The following is a 23,086-nucleotide window of genomic DNA, read 5'->3' on the forward strand; positions in this document are numbered from 1 at the left end:
TTCCTGAAAGGATTCCTCCAGTGAGAAAATTACACAGGCAAACTTGATAGAAAGCACAGAGCAGGACTCTGACAAAGGATTATTTTATTGCTGAGAGATAATAACAATAACAATAATAATAATTTTTATTTATACCCCGCCCTCCCCAGCCAAGGCCGGGCTCAGGGCGGCTAACAAGCAATAATAAAAACAAGTTGAATGATTACAACTTAAAAACAAAATTAAAATACAATATTAAAATATTGAAACATTAAAATATTAAAATGTAGCCTCATCGCAGGAGGAGAAAGGAAAAAAGAAAGAGAGGGAGGGAATCAAATTGGCTCCAAGCCAAAGGCCAGGCGGAACAACTCTGTGATGTACTTCAAGGACCAATTAATCCGGCTGTGTGCAGTCTTTGATACTGGTGTCCCAGAAAAGGTACATGTAACAGGGAAAGACTTATTTGATTCTACAGGGAACCGGGGCTGGTCTACCTGTGAGGCAACTGCCTCAGGTGGCAAGAACCAAAGGGCAGCAGGTCTAGCCTCCAATAAATGCATTTTTCAGTGCTGCTGCAAACACAGTGGCCCTCAGCTCCCAGGCTGCCCTTGCATACTGTTATGTACTTAGCTGTATCCTAGACCAATAGGATCCAGAATGCAGCAGTCTAAGTGGTCTGCAGGAGCCACCCAATCCAGCTCCAGGTGGAAGTGAATCAGCAACCTGGTTGGCCTGCAAGAGCAGCCAATCAGGCTCCTGAATGAAGTGAATCAGCATCCTGATTGGCCTACAGGAGCAGCCCGGAATTAGCCAATCACACGGGGCCCATTGTGTAAATAATGTATATATAGTTAGACGTTTTGGGGAAAGATTCATTCATTGCTACTATGAGCTGAATAAAGAGCATTAAATTCACACTTGGCTCTGAGTATATTTCACATACAGTAAGCACAAGAAAGGCCAGTGCAGAGTTTGCCTTCCCAGCCTCCCACTTGTCTGTCCATTCCGAATAAGCAAGGGCTGGCAGACTGGCTGGCTGGGCTCCCTTGCCTGCTTGCTTACTTACTCTGAGGCTGCCTCAGCTCCTGGGAAACAGCACCCCCTGGCCAGACCCAGAGGCACCATTTGCCTGCAGAGCTGGTAGCCAGGGCTGCTGTAACAAACAGCTGTGCGAGCCTTTGGGAGACAGAGATACGAGAGCGCATCAGAGGGAAGGTAAGAGGGACAGAGACCAATGTCTCCCGCAGGACCCCTGGCCATCATGTAAGGCACCCCATGGTGTCACAGCACACTGATTGAAAACCATGGCTGTTGAACCTCAACTCCCATCAACCCCAGCCAACATGGCCAGTGATGATGGGAGTTGAAGTCCAACAGCATCAGGCGGGTCAAAGGTCCCCCTTTCCTGTGTTGGTGCATGCATGTGCATGTATGGAGGGAGTGAGTGTCCTGACCAGTCCTGACAGGGTCATCTTGATAACATGCCATGTTAGGACAGAATGGGTGCACACTTTGCTGACCCTCTTCAGTGGTCATGGAACAAACTTTCCTCAGCAGTGCATAAAGAAGTCCTATTCTGCCCCATTTTTCAGGAGTGCTGTAGGAGTTCCTTGTCTGGGTCAGCTTTTACTTTGCTGGTTAGATAAGCATAGGAGAATTTTAATCTAGTGCCTTTGAAAAAATAATTGGGCAGCAGTAGGGATGACACAACAGGCAGAATGTGTGGGAACGACTTCATGGGAACGTAAGCTAAGCTTTGATCTAGAAGGGAGGATGGGGTGACTGGGAAGGCAAGTGCAATACAGATGTACAACAAGCCACACGGTTTTGCCAAACCCAACTTTTAATTGAAACTCAAGGAAGTAAACAAAATGACGGGAGAAGTAAGATAAACAAGGGGAAGGGAGCCCCCTTCCCCCCAGTACTGATCTGGTTCAGACATAGGAAGGGTGTAGAAGCCATTTTCTATGCTGTCTTCAACATGCCAATTTGTTAGACATTTTTCAGAACAAAAGAACAGAGCATTCTATTAACAAGATGGATTAGGCTTCCATCACACTGATCTGCTGTTGAGAAACACCTAAATTGTGAGCTCCATTGCCTTAATTTTTCTTGCCTCGGGTATTCTTGCATCTGGCTTTGCTGCCTCTGGGACGTTAGATGCCGTTAGGAGGCTCCATGCCTTCAGGCACTATTACTTGGGGGTTCTCTTTCTTGAGATCTCCTGCGTCTGCGCTTCACGTCTCTAGGGGGCTCCATATCTTCCTCTTCCCTCTCTCTGGGCTCCACGCCTTGATTCTTCTCTTTTGGCTTCTTGCGCTTGGGTTCCCTCCTTCTCTGGGGTTCGATGCCCTGAGGAGGTGCCATGCCTCCAGGTGCTATCTCTGGAGCTTCCATGCCTCGACGTCCCATGCCTTGACGTCCCATGCCTCGACGTTCCATGCCTCGACGTCCCATGCCTCTGCGCTGTGGACCTCTAGGGGGCTCCCTTCCTCCTCTACCTGCATTAAAGACCATCACACTTACAAAAGCAGCACATTCGATAGATGGAGAAGTAAAAATGGGAGCTACTTGCCCATGACCATGCAAGGAACCCATGCCAGTGCCTAATACATGCATAGAGAAGCTTTGAATGAAGCTTTATGTGTTTCAGACAGAAGGGGGCTCAAGGCAATATGTGTCAGAGTGCAGAGACGCATTGCCTCGCACACCCCTGGAAGCACAATATGTGGTGCTGATTGTGAGGGCAGCCTCAACTGCCAAAGAAAGGTGACGGGGACTGAGCCAAGGGCACAGAGGGAATGGTTTGGATCCCTTTGTCCTCCTATAAGGTCCACACACCCCCATTGCATCATGTTTAAGGAACATAATAATCATTGCCTAAGATCTCACAAGGCCTCATCTCCAAGAGGCAACTCAATCAGAATTGTCATTTTAAATTATTTGTCAGATGTTATAATTTGGCACTTCTGAACAGGTATCTATTTCTTTTAGATCCAATTATTAACAAGAATGCTTCCATCCTGTCCCATGTTATAGCTTTTGAGGTGACTATATCATTTGACTTCCAGAGAATTTGCTGCTCTGCTAAGACATTTCAACAGATAACAATAGGAATAAGAGTTATCCTTTTTCTTGTGGATATCTTTACATTTTAATTTATTGTGCTGTGGTTTATACCATTTAAATCAATGTCCTTTCTCATTTAAACCTGAAACCTCTCACCCTGGAAATTGATCAAGGGCGCTTGTGGCTCTCCCATCACTCCACCTTGCATTACGCGGGGCTGTCCCATCAAAGGCATCTGCTGTCTTATCATTCCGCCTCTCATTCGTGGTCTACGTATTTGACGATCAGGCACCCGGGGCACTTGGGGGCCCAAAAAACGAATCTCCTGGATCATTTCCCAAAGATTATACCTGCAGGTAAGGGGGGTGGGGGAAGAAGACATCAGAATACAGATTCAGTTCTTTCAGACAACAAACAAGGTGGCCAATGACTGCATGGCTTCTACTGCTTTCAGGCAGCAAGGACAGAAATAACTGCCATGAACTGGGAACCCACAGCTCTGTGCCCGTGGCCATGTGTTGAGTCTCCAGAACTCTCATTTGCCCCGAAGGATACTGAACTGTGACAAAGTACAACAGAGGCTCTGGAATGGCACTGCACACCCTAGCTGGCCATTGGCTCTTCCCAGACAGGATGGGCTAGAAAACGGCTCCCTCTTTGGGCTAGGGGCTTTGCCTAAGCAACAACAATTGCTCTTGGCTCTGGTGTGCTTCAATGTGTCCTTTGGTTCTGACCCTCCGGCACCACACCTGGCTCCCCTCTAACACCTGCTTAAGCCTAAACCCTGGCATCCGGAGAGCATATGAAGCCCTCCCTGCTTTGCAAGTCTGATGGCGCATTAAACACACAGAACCAGGCCTCATAAAGGCTTGCACATATAATTAAAACAAAGCTGTTACTTCACCCCCTGCAGCTACAGCAATGAAAGGGTGTGGGAGGTGAGGAGGAAGAGCTACTGCTACTTCCTACCAGAATTTTTAGAAATTCTGCAAGCATTCCAAGCCTACTGAGAACATACAATTATTCCTTCTTAACACCAGTTCTACCAGTTCCAGCTCATTCTGCCTACCTTCCATAGGCTGACCGTTGCATAGACGCCCCAAATGGAAGATTCGGGTAATATACGGGAAGGCCTGGAGCGGATACTGTGCTAGCTTCCTCTGGGTGGAATTGGTCGGATTCCTGTGTATCTGGCATGGTCACTGTCAGGAAAGCAAAAGGCAGAGAAAGTGAAAATCTAGGGAGAGACCGCCTCCAGACTGATGGCACGGCACTATTCCAGCATAGCTGTCAAGTGTCCCTTATTTGAAGGGAAAGTCCCTTATTCCAGCTCCATGTCGCGCTGTTGTCCCTTATTGATAGATGTCCCTTAAATGTCCCTTAAATGATGTCCCTTAAATTTCAAAGGAAGAAGCTCCTCTCCCTCTCTCCCTGCCAGCCAGGGAGGAGGGAGGCTCCAACTGTGTTGCTTGGCTGTGTTGCTCACCCAATAAGAAGTCTAAGAACGACTGGGGGGTGGAGCTTGCATGCCTTGTGTGTGGCTAGTTAATGCAAGCTGAGGGGTTTTTTGAATGCTGGACGCCATTTTGTTGCACGTGCTGCTGCAAACTTTGCTGTGCAAAGCCAGGCCGGGGAGCCATCTTAAGGTGAGGCCGCATAGGCCTTGTGGTGCATGTGATTCAGATTCTATTCAGTTGAACCTCTGGTTACAAAGTTGGTTGGACAGTGTTCTCGAAGCTACCAGCATGAGTTTGACCAGACTGCAGGAGGACAGGAAGACTGGAGTGCCTGGAACAGGTGAGGCTGCAGGTCCCTTATTTTGGCTGCTGGTCCCTTATTTTCAAATCTGTAAGTTGACAGCTATGTATTCCAGTTAAAGTGCATCGCCTCTGGAAAAACCAGGACACCCCCCCCCACGAGAGTTGTTGAGATTTTTTAAGGAAGACACCCAAAATGTTGAGTCTTTCTTAAGAAAACCACCGTTTACAAAAATCCCCCCCCAAAACACAATATTTTTTGATGGACTTACTTGCCTAAGATCCAGGACAAAGTGCCGCCTTTTGGAAATTCCCCCTGGATGTCAATTCGGCCTTTGTTATATATTTTTTGAAACTTTTTTTATTTTACAAATATAAAATTATAACATTCCAAATGCATATCCATATGTAGGAATTACTCTGAATCTCGTGACTTCCACCCACCCCCTCCATGGGTCCTATTACCAACATTTACAATTGCCTGTTACTCCATAGTCTTTATTTTATGTCAATCCAAATTATCCATAACAAAAAAAATTCCTTCCAGTAGCACCTTAAAGACCAACTAAGTTAATTCTTGGTATGAGCTTTTGTGTGCATGCACACTTCTTCAGATACACGGTGTATACAGGTGTATATGAAGAAGTGTGCATGCACACGAAAGCTCATACCAAGAACTAACTTAGTTGGTCTTTAAGGTGCTACTGGAAGGAATTTTTTTTGTTTTGACTATGGCAGACCAACACGGCTACCTATCTGTAACTCAAATTATCCATGGTATCTGTTACTTTACAAGTGAGATTAAAATCCTGCTAATGTTTCCATCTGCTTGCAGTGGTCTCCTAGATATGTTATAATTTTTCCTCATTCTTTTAAAAAAAGTTTTTTTCCTCTTGGTTCCTTGTTCTATACATTTTTGCTAACTTACTAGGAGTTAGACACCACCAGAACATCATTTTTATATAATTTTCTTTCAGTGTGCAACATGCCGTGAATTTCAAGTCTGTGTTGCATAATGTTTCCCAATCAGCCATCTGAATATTATGTCCGAAATCCTTTCCCATCCGCCTTTTAAATCCCAGTCATATCCAGGAAAATCCGGGCGAATGGCAGCCCAAGCCTGAGAAGCAACACACACTGTGCTAAGTCAGGCTGCAAAGGGGTGGTGTGTGTTTCACGTGACTGTTATTTCGTATCCTCAAACCCACAAATACAGTAATCATAAAACCCCAGCATTCACGTCCCCCATCAGCAAACAATTCAATATGGCTAACCTGACCCAACAAGCTACACCCCCCCACCCCCGCCACCCACACATACAAACAAGCCACACTGCAATCACCTGAATGCAACCAACCAAGCTCAACCCCTTAATCTCTTGCATTATCAATATAAATAAATAAATAAATACATAAACAAAGGAACTACCCACATGATGCTGACACAAACCCCTACACTAATAAAAGGCAACAGAACAATTCCCCCATCTCTTCCCCAACTGAAAGATGTCTATGACAAAGGTCTCACAAACCAACTGTAAACAAACAGTGAAAAAGACTATGAAATGAAAGTGGAGACAACAGATGTACCATTCACTGTTGAGCTATTTGTTTTGTAACACAAAAAACTTCCATTAAAAGTTTTTTGAGAAAAAACACACAACAACCCAATTCAGAAATTGGTAATACCAAGAGAAAGGGTTACACAGCCTAGCAATGTCTTCCCAATATGCCAGTGATCAACCTGCAGGAAACCTTTTTGAAGAGTGGAGCATGCAAACATGGGAAACCAGCCCCCAGGTGGATCACTTCCGACAACTCAATCAGCAACAAACAGGAGAACTGCTCAATGCTATTCTGCAAACACGCATCACCCCAATAAGCCCAACAACCTCCCTCCCTCTCCCATAAAGCTACAGTCCCCCCCTCATTATTTATTGTAAGTAATAAATATTAGTTGAACATTTAACATTCAATCAATCAACCTAGGACTTCCCCTCCATGGCTCCCCCAAAGTTCCAATTCTTACTGCATATTATAATTGTTCTACACTTTAGTTTCTTCACAAAATGAATGCCACTGAGCTTTTATTATTAGACTTTATATACCACCCTGTACTCTGAGGTCTTAGGGCAGTTCACAGAACAAAATCTAAATCCAAAAGCACCATATATATATAGTCAAAATAAAAACAACAACCCAATAACATCTCCCCACCCCCCACCCCACAAAAAAGAACCACATTTAAAAAGGGCACAGGATGTCAAACAATCAGCCAAAAGCCTGGCTAAAATGGAATGTTTAAAAAGTTTGAGGACCCCTGCCTTTGAGATTTTAACTGCATCTCTCTACCTTGGTTGTGGCCAGCCTAGTTCCCCGTTCCAAGTCTCGAATCTTGCCAACGCTCACCGGTGCTCCAGTATCCTGCCTTCTCCACCGAAAACTCTTGAGAAATGTTAGGTTCCCTTACTGGAGGTTAATAATACTGAGGTAATGAATCAACTGCAATTATCCTGCAATGTGAGCAGCCTCAACGAAAAAGACGCAACGAAGCATGATTGGCTGCATTTCCAGCTCCTGTTATCTTCAAATGTTCCGTTATCTGTAACATAGCTTCTTCACTCCCTTTCAAGGATTTCCTTGGCTTTGTTTTTATTCCACCTAACTTTTTTTCTTCAATACATCATTACTAAACAATTAAGCTACTCTGGTGCCTTCCAGATGCTCTGGGTGACAAAATTGGGGGGAAGGAGGAATGTAAAGAGCATCACCTGACATAGCTGGCTATGGATGTTCCAAGATACAGGCATGTCCAGAAGAAACACTGCCCAGGAAACTGTTGCTTATTTTATTTGCATTCAGGTTGATATCCTGTCCTACCTCCAAAATGTTCGTGGTTTTCTCCCACCCACCCAGCCCCATTTTACTTGCACAACACCACTTGTGAGGCAACTTAGGACAAGAGACAGCAAGTGGCCCAAGTTCACCCAGGGAGCTTCATGGCTGAATTTGAACCTGGGTCTCCTTAGTCCCAGCCACCACAGTACACTGCCTTTCAATTAGTCCTGTCATAAATTTCAATGGGTCTACTCTGAGTAGGACTACTATGAGATGCAATCTTGGCTTTCCTTCTTTCTTTTTAATTGATTTTTATTGAGGGTTTTTCCCCCAATAAACAATTACACATTTCGCTTGCATCCAATATCTAGTCTGTTACATCTTTATTAACTTTACTACACCCATGGCTTCCCACCACCTCACTACAGCATCATCTACTTACATTTCATTTTCTATTGTGTTGTAAACCATGTTTTCACTCTTACATGAAATAAATAGCTTTCCTATCTGAATTTTAGCTTTGTGAAACTTAATCAATACATATGAGAGGTTTTACTTTGGAACAATGTTTTATCATATATTCTACACTTTCCCATTTCTAAGTTTCTGGTTTGATTGTTGTCTAATAGCTGCTCTCATTTTAACCAATTCTATGAACCCACATACCACATACTTTTGCCATTCTACCTTTGATGGAACTATTTCCCCTTTCCAGTTCTTAGCAATTAATATTCTGGCGGCAGCAGTGGCATAAAGGAACACCTTTTTCTTGTCATTGGGGATGTTAATTGTTAAAATCACTAATAAAAATGCTTCCGATTTTTTCTCAAACGTTATTTTGAACATCTTTTTAAGTTCATCATACACCATATTCCAAAAACCTTTTGATCTTCTCACATCCCCACCACACCGTACCTTCCCCTATCTTGCATCTCCAGCAAGTATTGGTTTTTAATTTGTAGATTTTAGCTAATTTACCTGGGGTCATGTACACCTGTACATCATCTTCATGAGATTTTCTCTTATTGTGCAACAGGCTGTGAATCTTATATCTTTTTTCCACAGTTTTTCCCATTCATCTGGATGGGGTGTCCAACATCTTGGGTCCACTTTACCATCACCTCTTTTACTTACCGTATTTTTCGTCCCATAGGACGCTCCGTCCCATAGGATGCACCTAGTTTTTTGGGGGGGAAATTTCCTTTATTCCCCCCCCCAAAAAACCAGGTTGGGGAACAGCGGGATGGTGGCGCTGTGCCTCCCCGCTGTCCCCCGAGCTAGTGGGGCTGGCCGATATCTGCCCGAAACGCGGGGCGCTCTGCTTCAGCACGCCCCGCGCTCCGTGCAGCAGGCTGCTATCCGCAGCCTAGGGAGCCCTGCGGGAACTCCCGCAAGGCTCCCCATGCTGCAGATGTCTGCCCGGCGCGAGGGGCGCTCTGCTTCAGGGCGCCCCTTCGGGAACTCCCGCGGGCTCCCCAGGCTTGCTGATAGCTTCCTGAAGCCTGGAGAGCGAGAGGGGTCGGTGCGCACCGACCCCTCTCGCTCTCCAAGCTTCAGCTTAAGCCTGTATTCCCCCCATAGGACGCACACAGATTTCCCCTTCATTTTTGGAGGGGGGAAAGTGCATCCTATAGGGCGAAAAATACGGTATCCTTTAATTCCCAATCCAACAACAAATCATATGTTTTTGATAATGATTTCCTTGTATTTTGTAATAACTCTTTTTGTAATTTAGATTCTTCTTTTTCAAAACCCACCTTTTTATCTAATTTAAATACATCATTTGATTGGTGATATTATAGCCAATCGATGCAGTGTTGTCTAATTTCTTCAAAAATTTTCAATTTTAATTGGTTATGTTCTTCTTTTATAGTTTGCTTATATGTATAGTTCTTTTCCATATTTTTCTTTTCTTTACAGAGATGGCATCCAAGGGAGACAGCCACCACGGTGTCCTGGGGTCTAACAAATCCTTGTATTTTAGGTAAAGATAAAGGGACCCCTGGCCATTAGGTCCAGTCATGACTGACTCTGGGGTTGCAGCGCTCATCTCGCTTTATTGGCCGAGGGAGCCGGCGTACAGCTTCCGGGTCATGTGGCCAGTATGACTAAGCCGCTTCTGGCGAACAAGAGCAGCGCACGGAAACGCTGTTTACCTTTCCGCAGGAGTGGTACCTATTTATATACTTGCACTTGACGTGCTTTCAAACTGCTAGGTGGGCAGGAGCAGGGACCGAGCAACGGGAGCTCACCCCGTCGCGGGGATTCGAATCGCCGACCTTCTGATCGACAAGTCCTAGGCTCTGTGGTTTAACCCACAGCGCCACCTGCATCCCTTAAGTATATTAATAGTGAAATACAATTAAGAATTGCATTTTACCCAAGCTTTATACAGAGAAATCCAAATTACGTGATTTTAAAACCCTTTATTAACTTAAACTTTATTGTATCCTAGATACATATGCCAGCCATATTTTTCTTAACAGGGCAACACATTTTCCTCTCTGTTTTGATTCTAAGCACAAAGATAACAGAAAGGCATGGATTGTTGTGTCTGCAAGTAGGGTGCCCTGCAGAGCTCTTGGAAAGAAGAATGTGGCCCAAGACCTCAGAATCCATTGCACTGGACAATTTTCCTGGCTGACTAGTACTGTACAAACTGGTCTGGGCAAGCTTTGAGATGCTTTTCAGAATAGTACACAAAACATATTGTTGTGAGCTTGGGGAGGTTAGTCTACAAGCATTAAAATCTAATGAAGAATTCGATTTGTTTTTTAAAAAACTGTTTTTATTAAAGGTTTTTCCTGGGTTACAAAAATACATACATAATCTTTGTTTTCAGATAATAAAGTCCTTTCTACAGGTCAGTTATATTTTATGTGAAACATTAATATTGCAGACAGCTTGGAGAAGAGAAATGGGGAGAGAAAACGGGGCAGAGAGAGGAGTAGTAAACTTTCATTTTTTTACATCCTGTATGTGCTAGGTTTTTGTGTCTTCAACACATGGGTAGGTTCTCTTTCTATATATTTATCATTGGTGATGAGAGAGATTTGTTGAATTAGCCAGGCAAGGGTCCCAAGTACCACCTAAGCATGGTTGCTAGTCTGACAAAGGAAGCTGCTCTGTGCTGGAGGCTGAATGAGTGGGCATCCCTTCCTCACCTGGCTAGTATGTAACCCGAGGTACCACTGTATGCTATGACGGCCGCCTGAACACTGTTAGCCCCAAAATGGAAAGAATAAGCAGTCCCAACCGAAGAAGATTGGCAAACCAAGTTAATGGACTATGCTGAAATGGCAAAATTAACTGGAAAGTTCAGAAATCAAGATAACAAGAAATTTAAAAAAGAATGGGAAGTGTTTATTATGTACAGTGATACCTCGGGTTACATACGCTTCAGGTTACAGACTCCGCTAACCCAGAAAAAAATGCTTCAGGTTAAGAACTTTGCTTCAGGATGAGAACAGAAATCATGCTCTGGTGGCGCAGCAGCAGCAGGAGGCCCCATTACTTAAAGTGGTGCTTCAGGTTAAGAACAGTTTCAGGTTAAGTACGGATCTCCGGAACGAATTAAGTACTTAATCCGAGGTACCACTGTATTTGCAAAGGTATTGTAAACAGATAAATACATTGGCAGGATTTTAAGAGCGCTTATTATTTTAGAAATAGTATAGGAAATCTGAGGTTAGTAAAATTTGGAGTAGAAATGATATGCAGCTGATAAGAAATTTAGGGAACCAGAAAGGGGGGGTGGGGAGGGAAGTAATGGGATTCAGAGAATCCCACTTTATGGAAATGATATGGTTTTATGTATAATTTTCTTCGTTTATGGATGTTATTGCATTTGTTGCTGTTTGTTTTTTACTTTTTTGTTTTTGTTACTTTTGTTGAAAACTTAATAAAAATACTACAAAAAGAAAAGAAAAATGAACCCCTTCATCCTCTCTCGCACCTGAAACCTCTCCAAACCTGAAACTGCTTCAAACCAATTATATCCCTCCCCCAGAACTCTGGCCAATCAGATGCCGTTGCCAGTCAACCGTTTGCAGTCAACCTTTTCTGTCACAAGGGTACACATGGAGAATTGAATGAGCTCAAGGAACTAAGGATAATCCACACCAAATAATTAATTTTGTTAGCCCTACTGTTGTTGTTTTCCAAAAGGCACAACAGGGTAAGATGTTGGGATTTTGTGCTACAGGGAAGAATGCAGAACTTGTGGAAAGGCTGAAAATGTGTCACAATGGCTGAGTTGAAAACAGAAAGTAGAAAAGTAGAAGCATGCAAGACTGAAAAGAGCCTCCACAACCCTGGGGCCCCTCTGACAGGTCACACTCATCTGGGCCAAGCCAAGGATATGAAAACTAAGCCCTCTGAAGACAAAGCGATTTTGTCCAGGGTTGCTGTGTCGTTCCTGACTTGTCCTATTGCTCCATCAAGAGTTCATATGTGTCCAAGATGGTAAGGACATTGTCCTCTTTCACCTCTCCCTGCTCAAGATCCCTGTCCCTGATGGCTTTTCCAACAACTATGTCTGAGAGGATGGCTTGGGAACAGAGAGAAGTCAAAGAAATATTGTATTTTTCCGTGTCAAAAAGTAGGGGGCGTCTTATACACGGATAGTGCTGAGGGTGGACTGGCCATTGGTTGTTGCTGCAAAAATAGGGGCTGTCTTATACATGGGGGCGTCTTATAGATGGAAAAATACGGTATATCATGTTCCATCAAACACAAAGAAAAGGTAAGCAGGCTTCCTTGTCCCAGAACAACTTAAAGGTTGTAGGAGAAAGATTTGGGTTCCACCCCCAATACCCTGTGGGTTCAGCCTTCAATTGTCAGTCAAACAGGATGTTTATTTAGGTGTTGAAAGGCTAGTGTGACACAACCTCAAACAGCAAGTACCGCATTTTTCGCACCATAGGACGCACTTTTCCCCTCCTAAAAAGCAAGGGAAAATGTGTGTGCGTCCTGTGGAGCGAATGCAGGGGGGAGGCAGGCGGGAAAAGCCCCCAAGAGCTGCACACAAGCTCCGTGCGCTCTTGCGGGCTTTTCCACAGGAGGGAGAAGGGACTGACTGGCCGCATCAGCCCCTTCTCCCACCTCCCAGAAAAGCCCGGAGAAGCCGCGATCTCTTTAAAGGAGTTGCGCGGCTTCTGCCGGTTTTGCGGGAGGTGGGTGAATCCCCCCACCTCCCAGGAAAGCCAGGAAAGCCCTGTGCAGCGTCTCCCGTCAAGGAGAGGCTGCACGGGGCTATGGAGTCTTTAGCCCCACGCAGCCTCTCCCGGGAGAACCCAAAACAGCTAAAGGGGAACCCAAAACAGCGAGCGGGATTCATCCGGCTTGCTGCTTTGGCTTGCTCCATAGCTGCGCACAACCCCTCCGGCAAGGAGAGGCTGCACGGGGCTATGGAGTCTTTAGCCCTACGCAGCCTCTCCCGGGAGGGAGAGGCTGCACGGGGCTAAAGGGGAAGCCAAAACAGCGAGTGGGATCCAACCTGCTCGCTGCCTTGGCTTGTGCCATAGCCGTGCGCAACCCCTCCGGGAGGGAGAGGTTGTGCGCAGCCTGTATGCTGCTCTTTGGGGCTGGGGGAAAATATTTTTTTTCTTGATTTCCCCCCCTAAAAACTGGGTGCGCCCTATGGTCCGGTGCGCCCTATGGTGCGAAAAATACGGTAGCTGAAGGGTGGCACCCAAAATATGAAACATTTATATACTTTGTTTTTGTTTCATTATGTATTTTGTGTTCTCATTTTGTGTTTTTATGATGTGAACCACTCTAAGATCCTCAGATGAAGGGTAGCATACACGTTTTATAAATAATAATACACTTTGAAGCGAAGGAGCGGTTGTGCCCATTTAGGGCAGTACTTCCATAGACCAGCTTCTACTGGTTTAATCACAAGACATAGCAACTTTCTTATCTTTCCCTTCATCCTTTGTACGCAAAAGTTATAGCAACATCTCCTGTTGCTGTCCTTCTGTTGTGGTTCTCTTGCAAACACAACATTCACTTGTTTAGCCCTTCTGTACTTTTTCTCTGACAGCACCCCACTTAGTTCCAAGAAAGACTTTCCCTGCCTTTCCTTGGAACTCATATTCCTAAATCACATACTGCAATATCCGCCATATATTGTAATTTTAATTTTTAAACAATTTCTTTTACTTTTTTTTTTTGCTACCTGCTTCATTTTCCCGTAGGGTTGCCATATTTCAAACAGTGAAAATCCGGGAAAAGCTTTTTTTTTAGTTTGCCCAAAGTTGTTGAATTTTTTGGGGAAAATAAAAAAGCCCATTTTGGAAAAATTGCAAAAACAGCATGGCTGACATGGGCTACCATGCATCCGGATTTTCTCAGATATTTCCCGATTTCGGATTAGGCACTGCTGCCACCTGCATTATCCCACATGTCAGGAAATTCTGGATGTGTGGCAGCCCTATTTCCTGTCAATTTATGTGTGCACAGTACTTTTGACACATTCTTAATACAGTATGAGTGCTGTTGGTTTTTATTTTAAACCACCTTCTCTGCAATCCTATACTCATAAACATTACCATCTCACTTGCATCTCGCTGGTACCTTCTATAGCTGTAGAAATCACACACAGAACAAGCAATCCCCCTAGAGGGAAAAGGGTAAAAGGCGGATCCAGCTGATTTTAAACGGATACTCATGAATTCATATGATTTTTTCATTCAAATTAAATAAAACCACCTTGATACTGTAGACCATGTCTTACTCTATAGGCTATAGGCAGCATCAAAAAAATCACGCATCCACTGTTTCGTGGGGCCGCAGTGGAACAAAAATATGGTTAAAAACACAGATCCTCATGGATCCTCATCATTTTTCCACCAAAGTCACCATCAGATCAAACATCATGGCCATGGACACAGTCTGCACCAAAAAAATCACAGATCCAAGGCTTTCTGGTGACACCGTGGCCCGAAAAGTGGTTTTGAACACGGATCCTCATGGATCCTCACGCTTTTTGCATTGCGCCACCCCAAACTCACCGTCAATTCGCACATTGTGTCCAGGGGCACAGCCTGTACCACCTAAAACTCGGATCCATGGCTTCCTGGTCATACCATGGCCCAAAAACGTGGTTTTGAAGCACAGATCCTCATGGATCCTCATGCTTTTTGCATTGCGCCACCCCAAACTCACCATCAATTCGCACATTGTGTCCAGGGGCACAGCCTGTACCACCTAAAACTCGGATCCATGGCTTCCTGGTCATACCATGGCCCAAAAACGTGATTTTGAAGCACAGATCCTCATGGATCCTCATGCTTTTTGCATTGCGCCACCCCTAAATCACGTCAAATCACACATCATAGCCAGGGGCACAGTGTGCACCACAAAAAATTTGGATCCATGGCTTCCTGGCCATACCATGGTCCCAAAACATGGTTCTGAAGCACGGATCCTCATGGATCATCACGCTTTTTGCATTGAGCCACCCCAAACTCACTGACAAATAACACATCATGTCCAGCTGCACAGCCTGCACCACAAAAAACTCGGATCCACGGCTTCCTGGCAACTCCATGGCCCAAAAACATGGTTTTGAAGCACGGATTCTCATGGATTGTCACTATTTTTGCATTGGGGAACCCCAAATTTACCCTTTATTCAAATATATTGTACATAACCACAGATCTGACCACAAGCATCATGGATCTACTGTTTCGTGGCCCTGGCCAGATGCTACCCTGGATATATTGGTCAGTTTTTAGGTGGGTGTGCTGGGATGGAGGAAACGGAGTCGGCTGAATCTCAATCCATTAAAGATGGGGGTCCAATGGCTGAGCCGAAATAATTTCGGTTCTGTTTGCCAGCTCCCAGCCCTTCATTGGGCACAATAGTCACCTGTAGCCATCATCAGGAGTCCCGGTGTGATCCTGGGCACTTCTGTGTCTATGGAGGCATTGGTCACAAATGTAGCCAAACTGGCATTTTTTAATCCATATCAGGTAAGGCGATTGGTACCGTACCTGTCCCTTTCCAACCTAGCCATGGTGATCCATGCAGCGGTCACCTTCAGACTAGACTATTTTAACTTGCTCTAACCCTGAACCGGGGAGGGGAGGGTATAAATGTGATAGATGATAGATAGATGATACATACATACATACATACATACATACATACATACGCAGGGCTACCCTTGAGACTGCTCCAAAACTCCACACGGTCTAAAATGCAGATGCATGAGTTCTTACTTGGACTTTGTGGAGAGCCCACATTCAGTTGGTTGTTCATCAGCTGGATTGGCTGCAGGTGGAGTCTCGAATCAGGTTAAAGGTTTTGGTGCTAACCTTTAAAGCCCTAAACAGTCTGTGACCTTTCTTATCTGTGGGAATTATCTTCCAATACACCCCCCAAAGGGTCTGACGCTCATCTAACAGCAACCTACTGGTGGTCCCTGGCCCAAAACATATCCAGCTGTCGTCAACCAGAGCCAGAGCCTTTTTACTGGAACGCTTTGTCTAATGAGACCAGGGCTGAGTGCAAGCTATCTCAGTTCTCTCACTTGTCGTGGTGAGTGGGCTTGCACATTCCTAAGACCCTTGTGAGCGAAGCCTTTGGGAATCTTGTACTCCCAGCAGGGTCACCCACGGTGGTAAGGTCAAAGAAAATGAAATCTACTCAGAGTTCTGTAGTGATTTCATGCTCTTTATTGCAGCTTGTAAAACGTTGATTGAATTTTCCCCAAAACCTCAGGCTTTTATATACATTATTTACACAATAATATTTACACATCTGATTGGCTGATTCTGCTTCCCTCCTGGAGCCTGATTGTTCCTTTCCTGCAAGCCAATCAGTTCTTGCATTCTAGGATCCTACTTGCCTATTGTTCTAGGATCCAAGCTTAGTACATAACAGGGAAGGAGCTAGGCAAAGAATGATCCAAGAAGTCCTCAAAGGCAGAACAGGTGGATGATAACAAGCGGTGTGTTACAATGGCTGTGAAGGCGGATGAAGGCTGTAGCAGATAGGATCCACCAGTTCGTCGTGACTACTCATGCCATCAGAACAGAGCCCTACTGCGAAGACTGTGCGTTGGTCAGCGTGCACTGATCTACACACATAAAATAAATTCACAAACAGGTGTCTTCCAAAAACCCAACCCAATCCCCCAAAGTGCCATGGCGATCAGCAAATGGTTACTGGGGCAGGAATGTGAAACCTGGAAGCCCCTAGTCATGAACCAGCACATGGGCGGTGGATACAGATTCAGTCATTCTGACTCAAGGAACGAGGCAGTTGAGCAGCTCGGCAGCTGTATCCGTGACTGAGCAGCCCTTTTTAGGATCCACTCTGCTCGCCCCGAAAAGGGGGAGGGGCTTGAAACGGTGCCCTAAACATAGTCTGCCTCCCTTTTTCCCTGACTGGATTACCGTGCCCAGTGGGGTCACCACCCAGGGGTCATAAAATACAGCTGAACTTTGGAACATGGAATATATGGACTTTGTCAGATAACACACAGCATACGTCCTAAACGCAGAACTGCCATCATGGCAAGAGAGCTGCAATGTTTTAACATTGATAGTGCAGTGCTTTAAGACTCTTGAAGAGCAGGCGAGGGACAACTGAAGGAAGAAAAAGGAGGCTTCACATTATTCTGGAAAGGTCTATCAGAACAAGAACACTGAATACATGGGGTAGGCTTCGCTATGAAAAACGACCTTGTGAAGCTCCTGTCAGAAGTTCCTACTGGAATTGAGTGACTCTCAACCCTTCGGATAAAGCTCACAAAAAACCAACAGGCTACTATTATAAGCACTTATGCACCAACACTGGATGGCGATGAAGTCATTTTTTGTTTTTTGTGGTGCAGGCTGTGCCCCTGGCTATGATGTATGATTTGACGGTGAGTTGGTGGGGGGCAATGCAAAAAGCATGAGGATCCATACAGATCTGTGCTTCAGAACCACGTTTTTGGGCCATGGAGTTGCCATGTGATTTGATGGTGAGATAGGGGTGGCCCAATGCAAAAAGCTTGAGGATCCATGTGCACCCGTGCTTCAAAACCACGTTTTTGGGCCATGGAGTTGCCCAGAAGCCATGGATCCGAGTTTTTTGTGGTGCTGGCTGTGCCCCTGGCTATGATGTGTGATGTGATGGTGCATTTGGGTTGGCCCAATGCAAAAAGCGTGAGGATCCATGAGGATCCATGCTTCAGAACCACGTTTTTGGGCCATGGAATGGCCAGGAAGCCGTGGATCCGTGATTTTTGTGGTGCATGCTGTGCGGGGATGGGGAATGGAGTTCATGAATAAGTTCAGACCCAAAGGTTTTCTGAAGGCATGCACTCCAGAAACAAACAAACAAAACAGTAGAGATACCCCATTTCACTAACAAAAGGGCTACGTAAGGAGAGGAGACGCATGGGTGGGTTATTTCTCCAGTATGTATCGCTACGTACAGTGTTAAAAGAATTTCGGACATTTTGCCATACTGCAGCTTTAGCAACTGGCCAACGAATCAAGAGGGATAGACGGGCTCCTGTCTGCGGCTGCCATAGCAACCGGCCAACGAGTCTGCAGGGATAGACGGGCTCCTATCTGCGGTGGTCATGGCAACCGGCCAAAGAGTCTGCAGGGATAGACAGGCTCACGTCTGCGGTGGCCATAGCAACCAGCCAACGAGTACGCAAGGATAGAAGGACTCACGTCTGTGGTGGCCATAGTAACCAACCAGCGAGTATGGAGGGATAGAAGGAAGTGCACAGTTCGCTCCTGCGCGTGTTTCCTTAGAAATCCGAGTCCGGTCCGAATCTTTCCCAAGTCCGAATACATAGATAGGATCGTAGTTCCTGAGGGTTGCCCAGCGCTTGCTGCTGGGAATCTGAAGCCTTCTATCCCCTTCTGCAGAAACAAAGGAAGCAAAAATTGAATAATTAGGTATCTCCCTGGGCTAACTGCCTGTGTTGCGCTTGTTGTGTTGTTGTGTGCAGTCCGTGCAAAGAGGAGTTGCATTTAAGCCGCCCCTCAGGAGTCTTCTGATGAGTTATGTGGTCAAACTTTATTCTGCGGCGAATGCTGGCTAGATCCATCGGGGGTGATGGTATATGAATATTCAGTGTTAGTCATTTGTTTTGTAGTGTGCAGCATTGTTTTGTTTTAATTGTTTTATTGTACACCACCATGATGCTCGCTGTTTCTCAATACTCTGTTTTAGGCAGAACCCCTCCCCATTCCCGATAAGATGAACACGGAAGATTCATGTTCTTGTGGTACTGCAGCTGTTGTTATTGAGCCACAGTTTGCTCAGCTATTCAGGTATGGCGACAGGTGTTAGGAGGTGGCGTGGAGAAAATGAAATAAATGCTCAAGAAAGGTACATTCATCATGCATGTCATCAGTAAACTGGAGGTGCTATGATGATGGAAGTGAGGCTTTTGTAGAAATGAACAGACCTATTTCTCAGTGGTTTAGGATTACCAGTGGCAAAGAGTCAGACTTATTTAGCTCACAACGCCTTGATTTCTCTGAGGGTACCACTTTGCTTTCTTAGTGAGAGTTACCTTTTACTCTTATGTCTGAAAAAGGCAATGCCAAAAGTGAAGGTATCAATCCAGTGCTGGAGATCCTAGCCATTCCTAAGGGGGATCGGCAGAGAAAGGAAGAAAGACTTGCCCACAAATAAATACAGAGAACTATGCATTTGCCTAGTTATATGTTCATTTCACCGGTGCATTTGACCTCTTCCCAAATCCCAGTCAAGAGAGACAATTTTAGCATGAGAATGAGGAACCTCAGGCCCAGGGACTAAACACAGCCCTTCTTATTCAGCCCTTGAGATTCACCCTGGTCATACCCTTCCTAGCTTTCATTTGGCAGGGACACATGTTTGAAATTTAACAATGCCTCTTGATGAGAGATATGTGTGTGTGTAACATCTGAGTGTTGTGTGGCCTACAGTACAAGGCTCATTTGTTGCTTCTGGCTCCATGCACCATTGTCATATGGCTCCTGGAAGGTGGCTCATAAGGGAATGTGATCCTCAGTTTGGAAAATGTCCCCCATCCCTGCAGTCTAGCATTTTTTCTCTCCATCCTCTCCAGCACATACCTGTTTCCCCAATTCACAGTTGTGAAGCACACAGGCCTTGTAGAGGCTGTTTGGATACTCAGGCCAGCCATTTCTAGTGCATCTCAGAGGCCAGAAGGTTTTTCATCTTCTGGGCCATGAAGCCTAGCTGCCCCCTCCTTGGTAATCAAGGCACAATACTATTTCTGACAGAGCTGACAAAGAGCTTTCCCTGCCCTCCCTCTTGGATCTTCTTCCCTGCAGCAATAGCAAGGAGTTTCTGTAGGTTTAGTTGATAGTCTTCTCTAGGAGCTCATCAGGTTGTTGATTTTGCAGGAAACTTTTGGAAAGAGAGGGTTTCCTGGACAGCAGCTACCGTGTGCAGAAGCTTCCTAATGGTGCCATGGCCTTGCCTGTGTTGGGCCAAAAGCTCACAGCAGAGCACCTGCATCAGCTGAAGGAAAGTATCCTGCCTGGGAAGACCTGTGCTTTAACATGGATTCTGGTGAGCCAAGTTCTTGTTGGCAGGTTGCTTTTATTTCATGACCTACGGGTTTGTCACTACACTGGGCAATGACTGTTATCAAGCCTGCCTGCCTGCCTCCCTCTTTTCTTGCCTTTGTCTTGTCCTCTTCTCTGCTTCCTACCTGCTTGATTTATTTGATGCCATCAGTTGATCTCTGATGCCACAGTATGGCTGTGTGGTAGTGGTGGGGCCACATGCTGTTATTATACTTTGGGAATCATTTAGGCTATAACGTGAATATTTTCCAGGTGTTGATCTGCAAAACAATTTTTTAGACTTTTTACCATAAAGATGGTGCTTGCTGCCAACGGATTTGTATAGGCTTTGAAAGTGGTGCGTGGTACATGTATGAAATAGGAAACTGACTAATCATTTGCACCCCATTTGCAGAATCCCATTCCTTCAAAAGCGGCCCAATTCCGGCCTCCCATCCAGAAACTGTATGATGAGTTGCAGTGCCTGATGTTGAGCCATGGAGTTGCCTGGTCAAAAGAATTGGAGAGAGATCTACCACGCTCCTGGCAACGGCACGGGGATCTGGTTCTGTTCAGTGAGGAGAGCTTCAGAGAACCCCTATGGGGAGAGCTGGGTAAATTACAAACACAACATTGTGCCAGACCATTCTGAGCTGCTTCCTTTCTCAGCAAAACCATTACAACTGTTCTCTTTCAGGACAAGAGCTCTGGGAGGTGGTTGCTGGTGCACTCGGGGCCCAACGTGTGGCAAAACGCGGACGTGTGCAGTCAGATTTGTTTCGATCCCCAACAGTGACCCTGTTGCTGGGGGAGGATGGCTGGGTTGAACACGTAGAGAATGGAATTCGGTAAGAGAGAGGTGCAGTGTAATATTTTCTCCACCACACTGTCTTCTTTCTTTGAGTTCACTGAAAAATGGAGTCTAATTAAGACTTTTTCATTTCTAGAGCTTAAGCCTAGAAAATTTAAGGTGTTTAAGGAGTGTTTATTCACCCCAGTCTTTAGCCAGATCAGCTTACAAGGGTCAGCAGTGAGACCCAGCCCTCAGGCTTGACACCTCAGAGATCCAACACAAAAAGAAAAGGGAGTGGGAGGGAAGAGGAAAAAGCAAGCTTATTTTTAGTTACAGAATTATTATACGGTAATGGCCAGATGGATTGGAAAGAATTCAAGGAGAGGAGCCAGAAGTTGCTGATCTTTCAGCTGAGAGGCCCAGAAGTCTCATGCCTCCCTCTGTTTTGGCCTGATCTTATGCTGAAGTAAATGTGCCCGTCAAAAATATGATAGCTATTTCTTCCAATGAATTCTAAAAAAAGCAAAGGGTAAATATGAAGTCTGCAGTCATTTTCATGTAGTAAGATTTTTGAGTTGGCTCTGGAAAACTCAGCTGGTCTGGGTATTGGGTGAAGATTGGAGTGGGGTAAGGTGAATGTTTCACTTCTCAGGGCAAAAGGTAGATAAGGCTGCAGTCCTATATATAGTTATCTGTGAATGCGTCCCTTGCATTCAGTGCTGTAAGCTTGTTTGTATATGTGCACAGTATTTAGAAAAGAATCCTTGTATGCTCTGAATTTCCTCCCACCCCAAATAGGGGTTGGTTAAGAACTACAAGTACTTAACAAGTACAAGTTTGATTCCTCGGGGTCATCTTCTGATTCGGTTGCCTCCGCAGGTACATGTTTGACGTGACACAGTGCATGCTGTCTCCAGGAAACATCACCGAGAAGCTGCGAATAGCATCTCTGAAGTGTGCTGGGGAAGTGGTGGTAGACCTCTACGCTGGTAAATACTGAGATACGAGGGAGCAGCAAAGCGGCTGCTGTCTCTTTCTGCAGCCCCATTTGGGGCACAGCCTATTTCTAAATAGTTTAGCCTTCCAGAGATGGGTCTTGAAGCCAGGTGGGCGCCTTGAGCCATGTATAGAAGTAGCATGAACTCAGCTCGCTTGATTTCTCTTTTTTAGTTCCCTCTTCCAGGGGTCTAGCCCTCCTAAAGTTGAACTACATTTGCCATGCATCCTGTGCTGTGACTGGCAGCATGATTCTCCAGCCCTAGCAAGAAGCATTTGACCCATTGCTTTGCCAACTAAGGCTTCTAAAGAGAGCCCTGCTGGATCACATCCAGAGTTCATTAGTCCAGCATCCTGTTTTCTACATTGCAGCCATGCAGGTTCCTCTGGGAAGCCCACCAATAGGAGAAGAGTGCAGTAGCACTTACCTGTGCACCGCAGAGGCTTGTATTCAGATGCACACTGCCTCTGCTTGGGGAGCTAGTAGCCGTATCACCCTATCATTTGTCTAACCCACTTTTAAAGGTATTCTGTAAGATAACGAGTGGCTGTTCTCCCCCTTGTCTTCAGGGATTGGCTATTTCACCCTGCCGTACCTCATTCATGCTGGTGCTGCCTTTGTCCATGCCTGCGAGTGGAACCCGCATGCCGTGGAAGCACTGCAGAAGAATTTGCAACTGAACCGTGTGCAGGATCGGTGCCGCGTTCACCAGGGAGATAATCAGAAGGTGAGCAAAGAGGGGTAGAAATGACCTAGATAGAATGAATAAATTATCCTCTCTCGTCACCTCTGACATTTGCCTGTGCTGATGGGAGCTGGAATCCAACAATATGGAAGGATCACCAAAACCGAATGTTGGAAGATTAACGACAGACAAAAGAAAGTCTTTCTTCACACAGTGCATAGTTAAAACCAGAGATCTTGCTCCCACAGGAGGCAGGAATGACTCCTAATTTGGATACCTTTAAAACAAGTTTGTGGAAGATCATGCTATCAATGGCTACTTAAGATGGTTGGATGGTGTTTTGTAAGCCTCCTTCCAGCAACTCCTGCAGCCAAACATATTGCTCTGCTTTCTTTTGGACTGCATCACTGAGGCTGAGAAGGGG

The 23,086-nt window shown here is 45.3% G+C and overlaps 2 protein-coding genes across 8 annotated transcripts in view; one reads left to right on the top strand and one right to left on the bottom strand.

Annotated features, from left to right (window-relative positions):
* On the bottom strand, window positions 1–18,249 carry LOC310836998 (uncharacterized protein). 5 transcript variants are annotated; one of them, XM_083723113.1, is made up of 4 exons: window positions 18,081–18,249; window positions 4,121–4,253; window positions 3,208–3,401; window positions 1–2,483 (listed from the first exon to the last, which is right to left on the bottom strand). In XM_083723113.1, the coding sequence occupies exons 2-4, from the start codon at window positions 4,246–4,248 to the stop codon at window positions 2,167–2,169; spliced, it is 639 nt and encodes a 212-aa protein (XP_083579239.1). In that variant the 5' UTR covers window positions 4,249–4,253; window positions 18,081–18,249; the 3' UTR covers window positions 1–2,166. The 5 variants fall into 5 exon arrangements, with proteins under 5 accessions (XP_083579239.1, XP_083579238.1, XP_083579237.1 ...); XM_083723112.1 differs by lacking the exon at window positions 18,081–18,249 and adding an exon at window positions 15,521–15,634; XM_083723111.1 differs by lacking the exon at window positions 18,081–18,249 and adding an exon at window positions 14,662–14,787.
* Window positions 16,986–23,086, top strand: part of TRMT12 (tRNA methyltransferase 12 homolog) — an 11,335-nt gene continuing 5,234 nt past the window's right edge. The window contains exons 1-7 of one of the 3 annotated variants that reach the window (XM_083722964.1): window positions 16,986–17,525; window positions 18,836–18,936; window positions 20,023–20,191; window positions 20,603–20,801; window positions 20,885–21,035; window positions 21,860–21,969; window positions 22,547–22,704. In XM_083722964.1, the coding sequence (XP_083579090.1) occupies window positions 17,508–17,525; window positions 18,836–18,936; window positions 20,023–20,191; window positions 20,603–20,801; window positions 20,885–21,035; window positions 21,860–21,969; window positions 22,547–22,704 (906 nt within the window). In that variant the 5' untranslated portion in view covers window positions 16,986–17,507. Of the gene's footprint in view, window positions 17,526–18,350; window positions 18,559–18,835; window positions 18,937–20,022; window positions 20,192–20,602; window positions 20,802–20,884; window positions 21,036–21,859; window positions 21,970–22,546; window positions 22,705–23,086 lie in introns of those variants that run through there. The other 2 variants (XM_083722965.1, XM_083722966.1) reach the window with 2 other exon arrangements.

This window comes from Podarcis gaigeae (assembly GCF_964106915.1).
Source record: "Podarcis gaigeae genome assembly, chromosome: Z".
Taxonomy (NCBI): domain Eukaryota; kingdom Metazoa; phylum Chordata; class Lepidosauria; order Squamata; family Lacertidae; genus Podarcis; species Podarcis gaigeae.